This window comes from Capra hircus, chromosome 12 (assembly GCF_001704415.2).
Source record: "Capra hircus breed San Clemente chromosome 12, ASM170441v1, whole genome shotgun sequence".
In the NCBI taxonomy this organism is placed as follows: Eukaryota; Metazoa; Chordata; class Mammalia; order Artiodactyla; family Bovidae; genus Capra; species Capra hircus.
Window position 1 is genome coordinate 31,634,573 of NC_030819.1, and position 19,754 is coordinate 31,654,326.

Here is a 19,754-nt window from a genome sequence, read left to right on the forward strand (position 1 = left end):
TATGATTCAAGTTTTAGATTTATTTGCTGTTTTCAAAGTTTTTTTTAATAGTCTTCTCTTTTTCCAGCAGAGGGAGATCATCATTGCCTGAATTTAGCTTTGTGACTACAACAGCAAGACCTGTTCCTGTCTGGAGACGACTGTTATAATAATATGATACTATCACTTTATGTTGGCCCTTTATCAGTTTGAATAGATGTTTACATGTACCATAATTAGCATTTTTATTTTTCCAGTTCTTTTAGGGTACATCTGAGTCCAGAAGTAAATCTGAGTGTGTGCTTTGTTTGATCTTATACTTAAATGTTTTTTCCCCTTTATAGCCGTTTGTTTTTAAACACTCTAAGAAGGAAAAAAAAAATCGTCTTGGTTTTCCTAACATGAAATGAGTTTTCAGGCTCAGCCAAGTTGAAATTGTATCTAGGAAATCTATAAAGCCATGATACTATGTTCATCAGCATGAACAATCTAGAATGATGAAAATGATTAAAAAGTTAAACCGTGGTTTGGCTTTAATTTTTCTGGGCTTTAGGATACATTTCTGGAGTTAGGATGGTTACTTACAGTAATTTTGAACAAGTGGTTAAAATATTTTTTTCACATGGTAATAACTTGCCTGTTTCTTCTAAATATATTTATTGAAGTCTACGCCAAGGCCACTTACCCAAATAATTTTTAAAAAATTCTTAACTCTTCAAAATCAACAAGGAGAATAATTTGCTTTTCAAGTAGTATGGGATGATCTGTGAATTATAAATATTGAGAAATATCTAATGAACGTCTAATTTACATAGTGTTTCCTTGTTTTCTTCACTTGCAACGAACACATCAAAGACAATCTTAAAAGCAAGGGGAAATAGTGTCTGTCTAACACTGTTAAAGACAGTAGTTTTCTTGCCTTAAGAGGTGTATGTCCGTGTTCTTTATTTATAAGCAATATGGTGTAGAATTGTTTATAAAGAGTGAAGTTAAATTTTATTCTAAATTTTCATCCAAAATACTCTCTTTATAATGGGCATCATCAAGTTTTCAGAACATTAATTTCTTAGTATTCCTTCTTAGATTCTCATTAACATTTTAGAAGTTACACTTGATTGCAACTTTTCATTAAAAGAGTCCAAATTATATTTGATTCTCTTCACCCTTGTTTTCCTTTTGTTTTTAGTTCCATTCAGCCATGCTCACATTTTCACCTTTTTGTGCAAAGTTAACTATTCTTCAAGCACTTTTTCTTGAGTATGCATTGCATTTGTTGTCAGGAAAAAAGAATGAATATGTCAGACATAATGTAAATTATCTATTTTGATTCATATTAATTGAAAACAGCATGGTTAATGTAGGCTTGGTTTAAAGGAACAGTAAGTATTTTGGAAATTTTTCTTACCTATGACCTTGTAGCCTACAAGGCATTTTAAAAATTAGACTTTTGTATTAGTTCACATTGTAAACTAACATGTAGCCGCTGGGAGTTCGCAGATATTTTCCCAGGTTAGTTCAGTATTTTTTCTTTGTAAGGAAAGCTTCTCTGTCTGTGTAATAGTTAGAATAGCTCTAACGTGCTGGGCTGAAAACCCAAAGATAATTCTCTGAAGAGACCATACTTGCTGTTATCAGCTTTGGGTTGGTTAATAGCTGTGGATCACATACCACTACTCTCTCTTATTTTGTCATCTTCCTTTTTTTTCCCCCGTTGCTTTTAAATTAAAAACAAAATAAAGCAAAATGAAATTGAACATGCCATTGGGAATCAGAAGTTGAGATGATTTAATTCTCGTTAAAATCATTGCACTTTTTGAAAAATTGCTTTGAGATCTGGTAGGTCAGGTACATATTTTAATAATTTCCCATATGTTTATTAATTAAAGAGGATTTCCATTATTTCATTTTCCTGAAGAGGATTTTCATGGAGCTATATGTAGATAACTGTACAGAATCACTTTTGTGTAATTGAATGAAGCAGTTTACCTCTGCACGATTGCATTATGAAAGCCTTTTATATCTTTATATTTTTCAATATACTTAGATTTTACACTATTAGCTGCCCTAGTCATGCTATATGTGTTTTTTTTTCAAATAGAGTTTATAAATATTTGTGCTCAAAGTACAGATCAATTGAATATTTTTGGTCTTGTTTACAAGAGAAATAATACTTTAAAGTGATGCAGCCCCTCAAGTGTCTTAGGAAAAAGTCATTGGTGCTACAAAACCTTTCAATATCATTTTTCAACCTGTTATCCAGACTTTGCTGAGCTTAAATCTATGATTGCTTATAACTTAATCTAATCTAGCAGCATAATTATAAAAGCAGTCTGTGATGAGCCAGGTAAAGAGCCCAGCCAATTAGAAACACCCTGTAATTTAAAGAGAATGATGCAGAATGACATTATACTAATTGGTGTCCAACTTCCCAGAAAGAAAATATTTTCTTCAATTTGTCAGCAGCTCTTTTGATAAGAGGAATGGTGTTAATATGACTAGACTTTAAAAAAAAAATGATACATTGAGCATGGCTCAGTTTTCCCAATCGCAAATGGAAAACTTCTCTAGTCCTAAAAAATGGTATAATCCTCTTCTGCTTTCAATTGCCATCTGTCTTTTACTCATCAGGAGGCAGGGTAATTCGTAAATATTTATAGAACATTTGATGAGTTGTAAAGAGATGTATTATTTACATTGTACAAGTTTTGTGTTGATGTGCAGATTTTCTGCATCTGCAAGACTTCATTCCAGCACCTTAGTGAATGTTCTCAAGATACAGTTTTTAAGTATCAGCAAAGCATTCATAGATGTTTACTTTTGATTCTCAGAATCCTGAACCTGTTTTGGGTGTGATATTGCTTCAGAACATGTCTGGCACAAGATTTCCTTTAATAGTGGTTTAGTTTAACTCAATTTCTGTGGATTGTTGAACCTAAAAACACCAAAGGAATTCCTTCTTGTCTGGAGACTGGATTATTCCAGTTTTTAATACCTGTGCCCATAAGTATCCCATTTCATGAATGTGTGTTGGCATGGGGGAAAATTTCCCTGCTCTTTGAATGGAGCGAAAGTAATTGGTTAAGCTGTAGCAGCTTTTTTGTTTATTTTTAAAGTGATAAAACTTGAAAATGGTAAAACTTGAACTAGAAAACTACTCTTGTATGCCTAGAATGTTTATAGTATTACGTGTTTATGTGGGGTTGTCAACATTTTTATTATTTATAGTTGAATTATGTTGTTTTGTTTGTTAATACCCATAATGTTTATTATTTTTATATTTTGAAAATTTTTTAAATAAAATAGTCTTACTAAAAGCAGTTGTTAACTTTTTAAAATTGTCCTGCATTTTGCATCAGTTATATTAACATAGAATAGAAAGGAAAATTTGCAGCTCTCAGGCATTGCACAGTTGAAAATTCTGAAAATATTTATATGAAGAAATGGCTCTATATTGCCTCTTCTCTTCACAGCCATTTTCACTTAAAATTGCTTTAAGTCACCTTTGGTACCAAAGTGTTCTTGACTCCTTTTGTCACACATATACAAAAATCTTCTGTATCCCTTTTCTCCCTAGTTCCTGCCTATTTATTGCTGGAAATGTTCTCTTTATTTCATTTGGGGGCTAAAAAGTTTCTCCTTATCATGAGTGATAGTATAACGATACTCTGATATCAGAGAAGGACTACCATAGATTCTGAAGTGAAATTAGAGACATAAAGCATTTCTGTCAACCTCGAAGGGCAATGAAAGTTTTCAAAACGTCCCTCCGTAATTTTCAGTTTTCATCTGAATGTTTATTCTCCTGATCTAATTTGATCTGCTTTTCCAGCATTCGGCATGTTCATTTCATGCTTTTATTGAGTGATCAGTATTGTGATATTTTTTGTTTTTTCTTTAATTGCAGATATTCCTTCTGTCATTTATAACATGGGTTAAGTAAGTTTGGTAATAGCCTATCTTCCACTGTTTCCACAGGAAAATACATTATCATCTCAAAGTGCATAAGTTGATAAAAATCCAATTAGAGATCTGGTTATGAAATAGAAGTCTCTGGCTTGAAATAGAGGACTTTGGTTAATATATAATGACAGTAAAATTATTAAAAATTATATAATATGTGGAGTATTTGCAGAATAATCATGTTAGCCTTCACTTAACCTGGGAAGTACTTCTGCATAGAGTATGAGTGGATTTGGTCTTTTTTAATCCTGTAAAAAATCACATATGACATACTGTTGAAAAGCTAGACATTCAGAATAAAAAGACAGACAGGTAGGATGATATTTACAAATGATCCTGTCATTTACAAATGATCCCCAGCCATTTTTAAATGGGATTATATAATGCATATTGCTTTGTCTTTCCATGTATGGTAATAGGTTAATACACCATTTTTAAAGCTCCTCCATTTGTAGATGACTCGTAGTGTGTTATCTCATTTGGGGCACTTAGAACTTTCCCAGCTTTTATTTTATTGTAAATAATGCCATATCCTTAAACATCTTTGATTATTTCTTCAAGATATTTTCTCAGAACTGCTTCATCAAAGTACATTATTTTTTAAATGATATATTTTAATTTGATCTTTTACAGGCAGATAGGTATGAACACCTATTTTCATAAATTTAGCTTGGGAAAAGAGCATTCATTCAGTTTTCTTTGTAAATGTGTTAGAACTTACTGAAATTGTTCTAAACATAGCAAATTAATGCTTGTTACAGGGGTTAAGCTCTATTTTTGTTTTCTATAGTGTGTTGTTGGCAGGATTTTATATTCCCTACCATAGCAATTTTTTTTGCCCCTTGGAACTACAGATTTGTATACTTTTGTTACAGCATTTTATAAACTTTCAAGAACTTCTACGTTTTCATAACTAGTCTTACTGGACAGTAGGGCAGATAACCTTTGTCTTTATTAAATAAGTTAAATGACAGAATAAGGATTGGAATTTCCATTTCTTAATACCATAGCCACTATAAGAATACTCAGAGGTATCAAATAATTTACAGTAAAAGCAGACTCCCCTTATTTTTTATCCCAGCTGTGCAAACTGCTTCCAGAAAAATTTGTCTTCCCCATGAAGTTCATGAACATTCATGACTGAAGTACATAAAGAGAAGTAAACTGAAAAAAATTACGTAGAAATGAGAAAATGATGGGTTCCATATATTTTCTTATATAAAAGTCCATTTTTAGAAGAGTCATTTTATTCGGAATAATAAGATTCCTTGCAAAATATTGCTTGAATATTTTCCTGAGCTATCCATGGTCATGTTTTATCTAATATTTTCCTAATATATGATGTAATACGACAGTTCCAGTATTCAAGGATTTTTGACAGTGTTATAGCAGAGTTTTCTTAAATTGAACATTAATTTACTTTTTATATATCTCAAATGTGTATTATTGAAGTACTATGCAATAATTTGTATTCAGTGCTGTGAGAATCATTCTGATAATCTGAAATATAATATGCCCTGTATTTGTGTTGAAGATTTTGAATTTAGATCATGGAGTTAATGAAAAGACCAGTTTTATATTTCTGACTTCAAAGAGGGTACAGTACAAATTACACAAAAGTAAACTGTAAGAGTCTCACATTTTGACCTTTTTTTTTTTGTAATGTTAAGATGCTATTTGTCCTTAATATCTCATTTAAATCAGAATTTGCAGGGACATTACCAATCTTTTTTTTTTTTTTTTAAGTAACATCTGTGACTTAATAGATATCCTTTTTTTTTTTTTAATTAAAGTCTGTGTTGGAGAAATACTTAGAAATTATAACTGTCTGAAAGTTCGGAGTTAGAAGCAAATTTGTACTAAGTTTAATGCAGTATTTTGCTTGTTTAGGGTTTTGGTTTTGGGTGAGAAATATAACTAGTAGATGTGCCAGCTTTACATTTTGTTTTCTTATCAAGTTAATACTCAGAATTAACAAATTAATGATTAAAAAGGAGATCTCTGGCATTTAACAGTTGTTATGTCTGCCTAAGGTAAGAATTTAAGTAAAAACCAAATAGGTGTCTTGACAAAAACACTGAATACCGAACCAGTTACTAGTCATGACAGTCCTCATGCATGTCATATTTAGAATAGTATGAAAACTGCATATATTAAAAACAATTGTAACCAACAATTTGGTCAACCTAAAAGAAGTAGGTCTTTTAAATTTTGTTTTGTCAAGGTCTCCAGTGGAAAGGATTTCCCTAGTGGCTCAGACGGTGAAGAGTCTGCCTGTAATGCAGGAGACCTGGATTCAATCCCTGGGTTGGGAAGATCCCCTGGGGAAGGAAATAGCAACCCACTTCAGTATTCTTGCCTGGAAAATCCCATGGACAGAGGAGCCTGATGCGCTACAGTCCATGAGGTCGAAAAGAGTTGGATATGACTTAGCGATTAAACAAGCCGTGAAAAAAGGAGAGGATTCCCAGAGTGGGAGTGCTCACAAAAGAACAGACCCATCTAAGGTGCCAAGGATGGGAAGAGAAGGATACGTTATATATTTAGGCCTGCATTTGTAGAAGTTCTGACCTGGAAGCAAGTAGTACATTTTCATTTTTCTCAACTGATAAGCTTTATGTAGCACCAAAAGACAAGGAAATTCCATAGAAAAGCATGTCTCCAGGGCACATCTATTCAGGGTCCTACCTGTGTTTCTCATGGGAGAGCAAGGTGGGGATGATAGCAATTTGAGCTAGTTCTTACTCCTTCCTCACAAAGAACTCTAGTCTGACAAGAAAGCGTAAGCCATACCATTTACACCTAATGTCCGGATTTGATGTCCCAGATTTTTTTTTCTTTTTTTTACTGTGCTGTGTACATAACCTACCTGTAGTAGTTCTTCCCCATTTGGACCTGGAAATGTTACAAATGTGAACAACTACGTTATGTTCCAAATGTGAACAGGTATGGTGTACTGCATATGGTAGACAGAAAAATCAGTTGTATTTCCAAATACTAGCTTGAAATTAAAAATACACTGCCAATTCTAGTAAATGAAAAAAATTTTTACTTAGGTGTAAATCTAACAAAGTGTGTGCAGGACTTGTATGCTGAAAACTACAAAATGCTGATAAAAAGTACCAAAGGAGACCTAAGGAAATGGAGAGACAGTCATGTCAGAAAGCCCAAAAGTAAATGTGTCAGTTTTCCCAGAACTGATACACAAATTTAACACTGATAACACAGATTTAATGTACTTTTGTGTGTGTGTGGACACAAGATCGTACTAAATTTATACGGAAAGGCAAAAGAACTAGAATAAAAATATTTTAAGAGACTAATCAAGTGGGAGAAATCCAATTTTGAGTAATTTTATAAAGTTATTGAGACTTCTTTTTTAAGCCTTTTCATTTTTATTGGGATATAGGTGATAACTATGTTGTGATAGTTTGAGGTGAATGCAAAGGGATTCAGCCATACATGTGTATCAACTCTCCCCCAAACCTCCCTGACTGTTACTTCTCATCCTTCTGGACAACCATAAGCTCAATCTTGAAGTCTTGAGTCTGTTTCTGTTTTGTACATAAATTCATTTGTATTATTTCTTTTTAGGTTCCATATAGAAGTGATGTTATACAATATTTCTTCTCTAAAACTGGGTTCTTTATGGGAGAGGTAGACACAGATCACTGGAATAGCATAGAGGTCACAGACGCACATGAGTATGTCCAACTGATTTTTAACAAAGTGCCAAAACCGTTGAAGAAATACAGCCTTTTCAACAAATTGTCCTAGGACAATTGAACATCCATTGGCAAAACCGAAATGAGCCCTGAGTTAAATCTTACACCTTACTCAACTCAAAATGGATCGTTGACTTAAATATGCAACTATAATAGGAAAAAAATTCCAGGAAATCTTTGGAACCTAAAGCTAGGCAAGAAAAGTTCTTAAGACGATACCAAAAGCTTAATCCATAAAAGCATGATAGATTGGACATCATCAAAATTTAAAACTTTTGCTCTGTGAAAGAATCTGTTAAAAGGACAAAAAGATAGGCTACAAAGTAGAAGATGACTTGCAAACCATGCATGTTTCTAGTATATGTCAGAATTGGTATCTAGATTATATCAGTAACAAAGCTCAAGAATGAAAAACAATCCAAGTAGAACATAGGCAAAAGACAGGGAGCTATATCCTCAGAAATGACATTCAGATGGCAAATAAGTTCATGAGAAGATATTTAACATCTTTGGCTATTAGGGAAGTGGAAATTAAAATCACAGTGTGACATCACTACATACCTATCAGAACGGCCGAAGTAAAAACTGACGTCAAGGATGCAGAGAAACTAGATCACATCGCTGGTGGGAGTTGAATAGCCACTCTGGATAACTGTGGTTTCTTAAAAAGCTAAACATGCAACTGTCATACAAACCAACAGTTGTACTCTTGGACATTCAACTTATTTTCACACAAATACTTGTACACAAATATCAGAAGCTTTATTCTTAACAGTAAAAAATGAAATAATCCACATTATTCAATGGATGAATGGTTACTGATAACATCCATTTCAGGAAAGTACTACTCAGCAGTAAAAAGAAAAGACGAACTATCGATTCATGCCACTTCTGGATGAATCTCCAGAGATTACACTGAGTGAAATTAGCCCAAAAAGGATATTGCATGATTCTATTTACATAACATTCTTGAAATGACAAAGTTAGAGATGGGGAAGGCCACTAGTTGCCAGTGATTTTGGAGGTGGGAGGACAACATTAGGGATCCTTGTGGTGATGGAAATGTTCTCTATCTTGTCTGACCAGTATAAGTATACTGGTTGTGATAACCAGTACAGTTTTTGAAAGATTTACCATTGGATTAGGGGAAATTTGGTAAAGGGTAATGGGATCTTTCACCATTATTTCTTACAACTGTGTGTGAATTTTAATTTTCACAAAGGCAGAATAGCATCTAAGTAGTCCCAGTTTAGGGTGCAAGCTAGGTTAATGTCTTGGATGTGTGCTCTCTCTAAAGAATGAGGTCCTGAGAGCAAGTATCTGAGGTATGTAAAAGGAATAAATGGAGTTTGCGCACTTGAAAACTTTTGAAATTACTGCAGACTTATTTCTCCCACTGGTTAAACCACAACGAGTGCCAGTAAATGAAGTAGTCCTATGTATATGTTGACTCTCTTAATTCTTCCCATCAGCATTGCTGCCTGAAAGGACTTCAGACAGAAATGGCACCACCTACGATAAGCTGGGAGAGGAGAAAAACAGCTGATGCTTATTGTACTCTTCCTGACCTTTAACAGTTCAGGAGGGTTGAAATCATTCAAAGGGGGAAGGAAACAGAACAAAAGCAAAGTTATAAATGAAATGCTCCGAAGGAACAGAGCTTTGTAAAAGTATAAAGTGAATGGATCTAACTTAGGAAAGGCTTCGCATAAAAAGTGATCTTTCATTTGAGATCTGCGAGCTGAGCAGGAGTTACTCTGGGGGAGTGTAGTCTTGGAGGAAGTGAACAGTGTACAAACTTACTATCGAGGGACCAAATGTGCATTTGAAGAATGAGAGAAACCCAGTGTGGCTACAGCACAGAGATACACAATGTTGAGAATTATTTACTACAGAAATCTTAATCTGTGGGTGACCAGGAAATTCCTAGGGATCAAGTATATAGAGTGAGGAACTCTACATTTAATCCAGATAATGTGGGTAGATTGTGCAAAGGAAAATTAGAAGGGGCAATGACAGGGGTAGAAAGAAAACCAGGAATGGGATTTATAGAGGCCAAACTATAAAAATAAAAACAAAATCCCACTTTGTTTTAGAAATAAGGAAATGATTAACAGTTTCAAATGTTGCAAGATAAAGATGAAATGTGAAAATGTCCACTCGATCTTAGGATACAGATGTCATTGATAACCCTGGAATGCGTTTTTGTCTATTTGTTTTGCTTCTCTGCTTTTTAATGATGGATAGCCAAAAGAGAAGGGAATGGCAACCCACTGCTTTTTAATGATGGATAGAGAGAAGGGAATGGCAACCCATGCAAGGGATCTTGCATGGGGATCCCACGGACAGAAGAGTGTGGTGGGCTACAGTGCATGGGGTCGCAAAAGTTAGACATGACTGAGCAATTAACACAGACAAAGTGGGCTATGCTGAGGCAAGAAATGAGGGTAAGGCTCAGGTTTTTTGAGAAGATTTTTAAGGGTAGAAGAGAAATGTTAAGAAGTCTGCAAGGCAGATGGGATAAAGGGAGGCCAGAGACTTAATCACGTTTGAATCTCTGCAGAAAGGAGTCCCAGTAAAAAGGTGATGATGCTAGTTTATGCTAGTTTATTGGGCCCAAAAGATGGGATGAGAAAAGATCTAAAGCACAATTAGAAGGACCATCCTTAGATAGTAAGAGACAAACCCTCACTGTAACTAGGGGAAAGAAGAGAAAAAAATTCATTGTGATTTTAGGTTTGGTAATGGAATTAAAAGAGTTCCCATCAAATGACTTCACTTCTCTTTTCAAGTAGGAATACCATTCGCTACATAGCCGCCACCTGTGAAACTGCTAACTAGCATCCCCCCTTTACCATCTTTCCGAATTATAACTCAGAATTTCCCAAACATCTCATCTTACATTCTTCCTTACTAGATTCAGTCTGGACTCTTCACCACAGCTGCTACCGTATGTGGTGATGGTGGTTTCGTTGCTTTAGTCCTGTTGGACTCTGCCACTCCATGGACTGTAGCTTGCCAGGCTCCTTTGTCCATGGGATTCTCCAAGCAAGAACACTTGAAGTGGGTTGCCATTTCCTTCTCCAGGGGATCCTCCCAACCCAGGAATTGAACCCAGTCTCCTGCGTTGCAGGCAGATTCTTTACCAACTCAGCTACGAGGGAAGCCCCACCACTATGTAGCCTCTGTTGAAACGCTGCCTTACTGGTAACCCACACAGTGTCCCTCTCCCCTTCCCAGGATGCCAAAGCTGCCCCATGGCATGAGAAAGCCAGTGATGCTTCTCCAGCTCTATCAGCTTTGTTCCTGTGACCCAGTGCACAGCATCTGCTCAGAGCTTGCTTGTTTGTTTTTAACACATCTCCTATTTCCTGTCATACACCTCTCAAGACCATGGGTAAACAAACATCTTGCCATCCCATAATCCATTTTTAGCTCTTCACTTTTTCTTGGTATTTAAGGGAAAAATAGTTTCCATAAATATCAAATAATGAAAATAAGTTCTCAGAGGAGTGGCAAAAAGAAGTACTTATTAATAGTCTGTGATGTACTCCTTTTCCTATTTGGAACTAGTCTATTGTTCCATGTCCAGTTCTAACTGTTGCTTCCTGACCTGCATATAGGTTTCTTAAGAGGCAGGTCAGGTGGTCTGGTATTCCCATCTCTTTCAGAATTTTCCACAGTTTATTGTGATCCACACAGTCAAAGGCTTTGGCATAGTCAATAAAGCAGAAATAGATGTTGTTCTGGAACTCTTTTGCTTTTTCCATGGAACAACAGACTGGTTTGAAATAGGAAAAGGAGTACGTCAAGGCTGTAAATTGTCACCCTGCTTATTTAACTTATATTCAGAGTACATCATGAGAAACACTGGGCTGGAAGAAGCACAAGCTGGAATCAAGATTGTCGAGAGAAATATCAATCACCTCAGATATGCAGATGACACCACCCCTATGGCAGAAAGTGAAGAGGAACTAAAAAGCCTCTTGAAAGTGAAAGAGGAGAGTGAAAAAGTTGGCTTAAAGCTTGACATTCAGAAAATTAAGATCATGGCATCTGGTCCCATCACTTCATGGGAAATAGGTGGGGAAACAGTGTCAGACTTTATTTTTGGGGCTCCAAAATCATTGCAGATGGTGATTGCAGTCATGAAATTCAAAGATGCTTACTCCTTGGAAGGAAAGTTATGACCAACCTAGATAGCATATTTAAAAGCTGAGACATTACTTTGCCAACAAAGATCTGTCTAGTCAAGGCTATGCTTTTTCCAGTGGTCATGTATGGTTGTGAGAGTTGTACTGTGAAGAAGGCTGAGTGCTGAAGAATTGATGCTTTTGAACTGTGATGCTGAAGAAGATTCTCGAGAGTCCCTTGGACTGCAAGGAGATCCAACCAGTCCATTCTAAAGGAGATCAGTCCTGGGTGTTCTTTGGAAGGACTGATGCTAAAGCTGAAACTCCAGTACTTTGGCCACCTCATGTGAAGAGTTGACTCATTGGAAAAGACTCTGATGCTGGGAGGGATTTGGGGCAGGAGGAGAAGGGGATGACAGAGGATGAGATGGCTGAATGGCATCACCAACTCAATGGACATGAGTTTGGGTGAACTGTGGGAGTTGGTGATGGACAGGGAGGCCTGGTGTGCTGCGACTCATGGGGTCACAAAGAGTCAGACACGACTGAGCGACTGAACTGTATTGAACTGAACTGAAAAGGCTTTATGGAAAATACAAGCTAGGATAGGAGTCTGAAAAGAAACAAGGTTTGGAGCATGGTAAAAGCTTTGAACTTCACCCTGTGATGTTGGAGGGGAGGGAACTGCAAGGTTTTAAAGTTTATAAGAAAGAAGGTGCTGGATTGAAAGAAAGACAGAAGTGAGGGTCAGTCAGTCAGTTCAGTCACTCAGTCATGTCCAACTCTTTGCGACCGCATGAATCGTAGCATGCCAGGCCTCCCTGTTCATCACCCACTCCCGGAGTATACCCAAACTCATGTCCATTGAGTCGGTGATGCCATCCAGCCATCTCATCCTCTGTCGTCCCCTTCTCCTCCTGCCCCCAATCCCTCCAAGCATCAGGGTCTTTTCCAATGAGTCAACTCTTCACATGAGGTGGCCAAAGTATTGGAGTTTCAGCATCAGTCCTTCCAATGAACACTCAGGATTGATCTCCCTTAGGATGGACTGGTTGGATCTCCTTGCAGTCCAAGGGACTCTCAAGAGTCTTCTCCAATACCACAGTTCAAAAGCATCAATTCTTTGGCGCTCAGCCTTCGTCACAGTCCAACTCTCACATCTATACATGACCACTGGAAACCATGGACCTTTGTTGGCAAAGTAATGTCTCTGCTTTTGAATATGCTATCTAGGTTGCTCATAACTTTCCTTCCAAGGAGTAAGCGTCTTTTAATTTCATGGCTGCAATCACCATCTGCAGTGATTTTGGAGCCCACCAAAATAAAGTCTGACACTGTTTCCACTGTTTCCCCATCTATTTTCCATGAAGTGATGGGACCAGATGCCATGATCTTAATTTTCTGAGTGTTGAGCTTTAAGCCAACTTTTTCACTCTCCTTTCACTTTCATTAAGAGGCTTTTTAGTTCCTCTTCACTTTCTGCCATAAGGGTGGTGTCACCTGCATATCTAAGGTTATTGATATTTCTCCTGGCAAGTAGAGTGTTAAATGATTATATTTACAGTTTTAAAAGATGATTTTTGCAAGGGTAAAGAGAGTGAAGGGCCCTGAAACTCAACATTCAGAAATGAGTTCAACTTCTTTTCCTGTTCTACAAACCTGCTCCCAATCCCACAAGCCCCTTATCACAACCAATGTCCTCTCTGGAGAATCTCCTGTATGTAAATGGTTCCCAGACCTGTCTCTGCATCCCAGACTTCTCTCCTGAGACATCTGCCCACAGTTCATTTCCATTTCAATAGGCCATAGGCCCTGAAGCTCAACATTCAGAAATGAGTTCAACTTCTTTTCCTGTTCTACAAATCTGCTTCAGAGACCAAGTTCAGATGTTAATCTCCACCTAACATCTCTGTTACTCTTCATTCCATAGCAGTATGTCTTTTCTTTCCATTAAACTATGTATAGACTTATGAATTGTCAAATACAGCTTGACCTTACTTGACTTCTTATTTGATCAAACTCTCATTTGTGAAGTTCTCTCTTCCTTTGGGTTTTGTGACATCACTTCAGTTTGGTCTTTTCTTCTAGCAAACTTTCATCTACTTCAAGGTCACCTCCTCCTCCAGTTCCTGCAAATAGTGGAGTTGACCATCCTTACTCTTCCCTCTGAATGCTACATGCTACATCCAATTTTACTGCTCACCCCAGAAACCAGGGTTTTTTTCTATGGCAGAGAAAAGCCAGGTTTCTGGGGTGAGCAGTAAAGTTGGATGGTTGTGAGAAGGGGCTTGTGGGATTGGGAGCAGGTTTGTAGAACAGGAAAAGAAGTTGAACTCATTTCTGAATGTTGAGCTTCAGGGCCTGTGGCATATTGAAATGGAAGTGAACTGTGGGCAGATGTCTCAGGAGAGAAGTCTGGGATGCAGAGACAGGCCTGGGAACCATCTACATGAAGGAGATTCTCCAGAGACAACATGTAGCATGCAGAGGGAAGTGTAAGGATGGTGAACTCCATCATGTGCAAGAACTGGAGGAGGAGGTGACCTTGAAGTAGATGAAAGGAAAAGACCAAACTGAAGTGATGTCACAAAACCCAAAGGAAGAGAGAACTTCACAAATGAGAGTTTGATCAAATAAGAAGTCAAGTAAAGTCAAGCTGTATTTGACAGTTCATAAGTCTATACATAGTTTAGTGGAAAGCAAAGACATACTGCTATGGAATGAAGAGTAACTGAGAGGTTAGGTGGAGACTAACATCTGAACCTGGCCTCCTGTATTGCAGGCAGATTCTTTACCAACTGAGCTATGAGGGAAGCCCCTCCTCTATGTGGCCTCTGAATGGAGGAAAGTGGAAGGCAAAATTCAGTGTTGTGGCTTGCTGGGTAAGGGAAAGGTGGTGGTGGTTTTTTCTTTTAAGAATAGTAGACACATGAGCATATTTTATAGACTGAAGGGAAAGAGTCAACGGGAAGGAGGACATTAAGAATATAAGGGAATTTGTTTAGAATTGATAAGACATTTCAGGGTCCATCGTAGGAAGGGATGACAGAGGAGTTGTGAGAGCAGTGAGTATTCTAGTGTATGCTAGAGTGTGGTTGTCAAGCCAAACGGAACGTGGCAGCCAGAAATGTAAGAAACTAACCAAACTCTGTATTTTAAATCCATTTTTATAGTGCTTTTGGTCATGACTGAGGCAGGTGTCAAGTGCTGGGCGATGCTGATTGTCGTTCACAATCAATCCCACAAATCTTAACACAACTGGAGTCTTAAATAATTGTCCATTACAAAATGTAAGTACCTTGCTCATAGTACGCATCCAAAATATTTGTAAAATAAATGGATTAAGCTTCTCTGGGTTTTTCTGGGAAAAGAGAGAAGGGAAATTTTGAATAATAAATGTGGGAAAAGGGATATTGGTGAGAAGAAGAATCCCAGTGAAGAAAGATGAAATAACAAAACCTGACACCAGCCTTAAAAACACACCCTATGTAAGAAAAACGTGTTTGTCTATGCTTGCTAGGAATAAAAGACACACAATTTGCTTTTCGTTTTTTCTGTCTCTGAACTATGTGTCTCTTTCAAGCTGTGTCTTGATACCTGGAGTAATGCAAACCTTCACAGGGTGCTTCTGAGAAACCAGTAGCATAAAGTAAGCAGAGAGAGCACCTGGCTTTAGTATTCCTATGTGACATCAAGCAAATCAGAGTATAGGTGTCAGTCTCCTCATATGTAAAGCAAGGCTGAAAAAACACCTTTCTCACTGAACAACTGAAAAATGTGATGAAGCTGTGTAAGTCAAGGATTTATTTGGGACATGGTAATGACTCACTGGATTAATAATTATTTATCAAGTCTTGGGGGATAGAAAACAGCACCTCTGAGCTCCATGTCTTGGGGAAAAGAAGGTTCAGAGAGTTGTAATGACAATGGATGTGGGATAGTTCCACCAGCCACCCCCAGTGTCTCATCTGGGAAGATGAGTTGGATTTACCCTCTGATCTGGTCTAGTGTAGATGTGGGGAATCCTGTGGAAAGTCTCAGTGTTTCCCCTGCTTTACTCCAGCTGCTACTAAATACTCTGGAGCCCTAACTGAAAGTGCCATGGAGCCTGTGGAACTCTGAGAGCTGAACTTTTTGTATCGCAAAGAACTTGAGCTGCTTCCAGCACTCCCTATGAGCTCTGCATCTTGGGGGGAAACTGGCTTAAGAGGTACATATGTTCAGGAACTGCAAAATTATTCAAAGAGGCCGCGCTATACCACTTTTCCATAGTGTATTAGCTTTCTCTTTGTTTCTTCTCCATTCTGCTTTGTATTCTATACCAGGGATCCCCAACCTCCTGATTATCTGAGGTGGAGCTAATGTAATAATAATAGAAATAAAGTGCATAGTAAATGTAATGGGCTTGAATCATCCTGAAGCCATCCTCCCCACTCTGATCTGTGGAAAAAATGTCTTCCATGAAAGCATTGAATAGTGCCAATAAAGTTTGGGGATTGCTATTCTATACTGTCGGAGAAGGCAATGGCACCCCACTCCAGTACTCTTGCCTGGAAAATTCCATGGATGGAGGAGCCTGGTAGGCTGCAGTCCATGGGGTCGCTAAGTCAGACATGACTGAGTGACTTCACTTTCACCTTTCACTTTCATGCATTGGAGAAGGAAATGGCAACCCACTCCAGTGTTCTTGCCTGGAGAATCCCAGGGATGGGGAAGCCTGGTGGACTGCCGTCTATGGGGCTGCACAGAGTCAGACACGACTGAAGTAACTTAGCATTCTGTACTGTAGAATCTATAGTGTAATTTCAGAGAGTGGATTATAAGTGGTTAAGTGCATACTGTTGTCCTATATTAATCAGCTATTACCAAAGAGAGAGCAGGAGAGAGAGAGAGATGGAGGTGGTGGTGTAATGAAACACCCCAAACTCATCCTTCATTTTCCTGCATGTCCACAGGTTGATGGTGCATCAGCTACAACTGGGGTCAACTGGGAAGCTTTGCTCCAGGTTATGCATTGGCTTCAGCTCTGTTCCACTGGGGCCTTAGCTGAAGGAGGAGGAGCTTCTTGGGAATTCTCTTCTCATGGCAGATAAACAAACAAGTCATGTGTCTTGAGACCTCAGACTGGCAAGTTGCCATGTCCACCTGTATTTCTTCAGCTCAAACAAGTCATACTGCCCAGCCACCAACATGGCAGTAAATATCTGCTGCTTACCCTAACAAAGCAATGTCCCAAAGGAAAGGGCATGGATGTGTGGAATTATAAAACAGGAAGTTGTGAGAAATTGCTAGCATTGAATCAACCTCTGTACCAGACAACTGTAATCTATGTAATATACTCGGCTATTCTTACACAAAAACCTGCTGAGCAGAGCAGCTCTCAGTGAAAAATGAGTCAGTGGGCACAAATCATCACGACTAGCACATCTAGTGTGTGAATGCCAGAAGAGGTGTAAATAGCATGACGAAATAAAGAATACAGAGAATGGACAGAACTCCATCGTTCAGAATATTTTACTATGAATTCGTTTCAAGTCTATCTGGAGGTACATTGGGTGAGTTATGTAACATTCAAAAGGAAGTTATGAACTCCCAAATTGTTGAGTCTTAACACAAATAACTATAGGCAGCCCTTGCTTTAGACCATTACAATGTGCACAAATTTCAGTGACTGCACTTTACTTAAATAACACCAATCCTCAAATACCATGATTCAAATCAGTTACCACAGTATATTTGGAGAAGGAGATGGCAACCCACTCCAGTAATTCTTGCCTGGAGAATTCCATGGACAGAGGAGCCTTGCAGGTTACAGTCTATGAGGTTGCAAAGAGTCGGACATGACTCAGCGACTAACATATACCACAATGTATTAACTGTGATTAACTGTATCAAGTACAAATATCACCACTAGCTCTTCCCTCCACACATTGTCATGTAAGAGATATGTATCATGATCAGTGAATAATCACGTTGCCTCCTTCAAAGTCTGGCAGTGACTGTTCACTGCTCGTCTTTTATTCAGTTCATGCGCATATAGCAAACATGTAGTTGTGTTACTGTAGTGGTGGTCCCAGAGGGGACCCAAGGCATCTGGCACCAGCCTGCATGCTCCATCCAGACAGGCACCAGCTGTAACGGTCCTGCTCAGCCATTGGCTGAGCACCCCGGTAGGCCCCTCCCCCAAGCAAGCGAGTAACTGTCAACCGGTGACCGTTAACAGGCCAGCTCTGCCACTGGTTGATTCCATTGAAAGTCTCTTCCTTTTCCTCTATTGTATATAAAAGGACCCTTAATTCTGACTAAGGGAAGATTTTTTGAGAGGCTTGTCTGTCACCTTCTCAATTTGCTAGCCTTCCCATTAAAGTCATTATTCCTTGCTCCAACAACCCATCTCCCGATTTATTGGCCTGCGTGTCCTGTGGTGAACAGGAGCTTGGGCTCGGTAACATTACCTTTTTATCTCCAAGTGATAGACTCATGTAACAGTTTACGAAAATGGATAATGAAGTGTAGTTACCAGTTTTACCACTCTACCAGTTTTAAAGTGGTAGAGAGGGCGTTGCTCTCTGAAGAGCACAGAAAAGAAGGGAACAGTTAACTGTCTTGGAAGAGGGACTGACTCTCAGCTGCTGCTTGGACTGATCTGAGAGGATCACACACAGCTGATTCTGAAACTGATAAAAGATGCTGGAAGGATACACATGAGAGCTGGAAGTGAGAACTTCTTTTTAAAATAGTCGTTTATTTTTAATTGACCGATGATTGCTTTACAATATTGGTTTGATTTCTGCCATACATCGACATGAATTAACCATAGGTATACATCTGTCCCCTCCTTCTTGAACCTCCCTCCCACCCCTACCTTTTCTCACCCTTGTAGGTTGTTACAGAGCCCTGATTTGAGTTCCCTGAGTCAAACAGCAAATTTCCATTGGCCATCTATTTTACATATGGCAGTGTAGATGCTTTCATACTGTGAGAGCTTCTTTTTTTCGTTTCTTTCTCGGTGGTCTCCCAACAACGTCTCCCACTGGCAGTTTAGTCTGGGAAATGTAGTTCGCAGACACCCGCGTTACAAAGCCAAATATAGAGGGTTCGGCGTGGGTCTGAGAGGTAGTAGGTAAGTAACAGCAACAGCTGCCATCAGGGATTGTTGGAAAGATAAAATTGCTAATACTTTGGCTTGATATCCTAGGTCTTTGAAGAGGCATGTCCACAGGACCACTGTCATAAATTTGCTGTACTTGTAAGTCATGCTTTGAAATAAATGGACGCATTGTTGCTGAAATATCTGCCAGAGGTCAGTTACAGCTACTTCTGATTGGTCCACAAAAATCAGACAGTTTTCCCCGAGGCTATCATTGTTATTTGGTAATAGTTTATATCATTTCTTATCCTCAGATGGCTAACCTTTGTGTAATTCCACATCCAGGAACTTTGTTCGCCTTCTTTTATCTATTCTCAGGCTAAGGGGTTGCTTTTTCTTTACTCCCTCTCTCATTTCCCTCTCTGTTTCTAGTAATGAGGTATCCTGGGTGTTGATTCTTTGAGAGGATTTTTCAGTACGCTACTCAAAGAAAAAGAGGCTAAGGAATCTGAGATTTTAATTTATTTCAACTTTCTTTGTTTCTTTCTTATACCTCTCTCAACCCACTGGGAAGAAACAAACCTACCCCTTTGGAAAATGTTGGGTTTTATGCTCTGGAAAAGAAAACAGAGTCTTGCACATACTTAATATTTCTTGTTTTCTTTTACATACGTTCATTTACAAGGAAGTATTTGTGTGTAATAAAGATAGGTAATCACAGCATTTGAGCATCTTAAAAATACTGTTAAGAAAGTTCTAGAATCCTACTTGATATCCCCATGTACTGGTGCAGTGACACCAGGATGGAAGAGGATAATGAAAATGTTAATAGAAATTACTAAATGAACTATAGATGACAAGTCTTGC

General features: G+C 38.2%; 1 protein-coding gene across 17 annotated transcripts in view; it reads left to right on the forward strand.

Moving 5' to 3' along the window:
• RBM26 (RNA binding motif protein 26) overlaps window positions 1-3,296 on the forward strand; it is an 85,098-nt gene extending 81,802 nt beyond the window's left edge. For 12 of the 17 annotated variants that reach the window (XM_018056460.1, XM_018056461.1, XM_018056463.1 and 9 more), the window contains one exon: window positions 68-2,481. Coding sequence is in view for 2 of the 17 variants with exons in the window: in XM_018056471.1 (XP_017911960.1) it covers window positions 68-91 (24 nt within the window). In the remaining 15 variants the exon portion in view is untranslated. Of the gene's footprint in view, window positions 1-67 lie in introns of all 17 variants that reach the window. The other 5 variants (XM_018056462.1, XM_018056464.1, XM_018056465.1 and 2 more) reach the window with 3 other exon arrangements.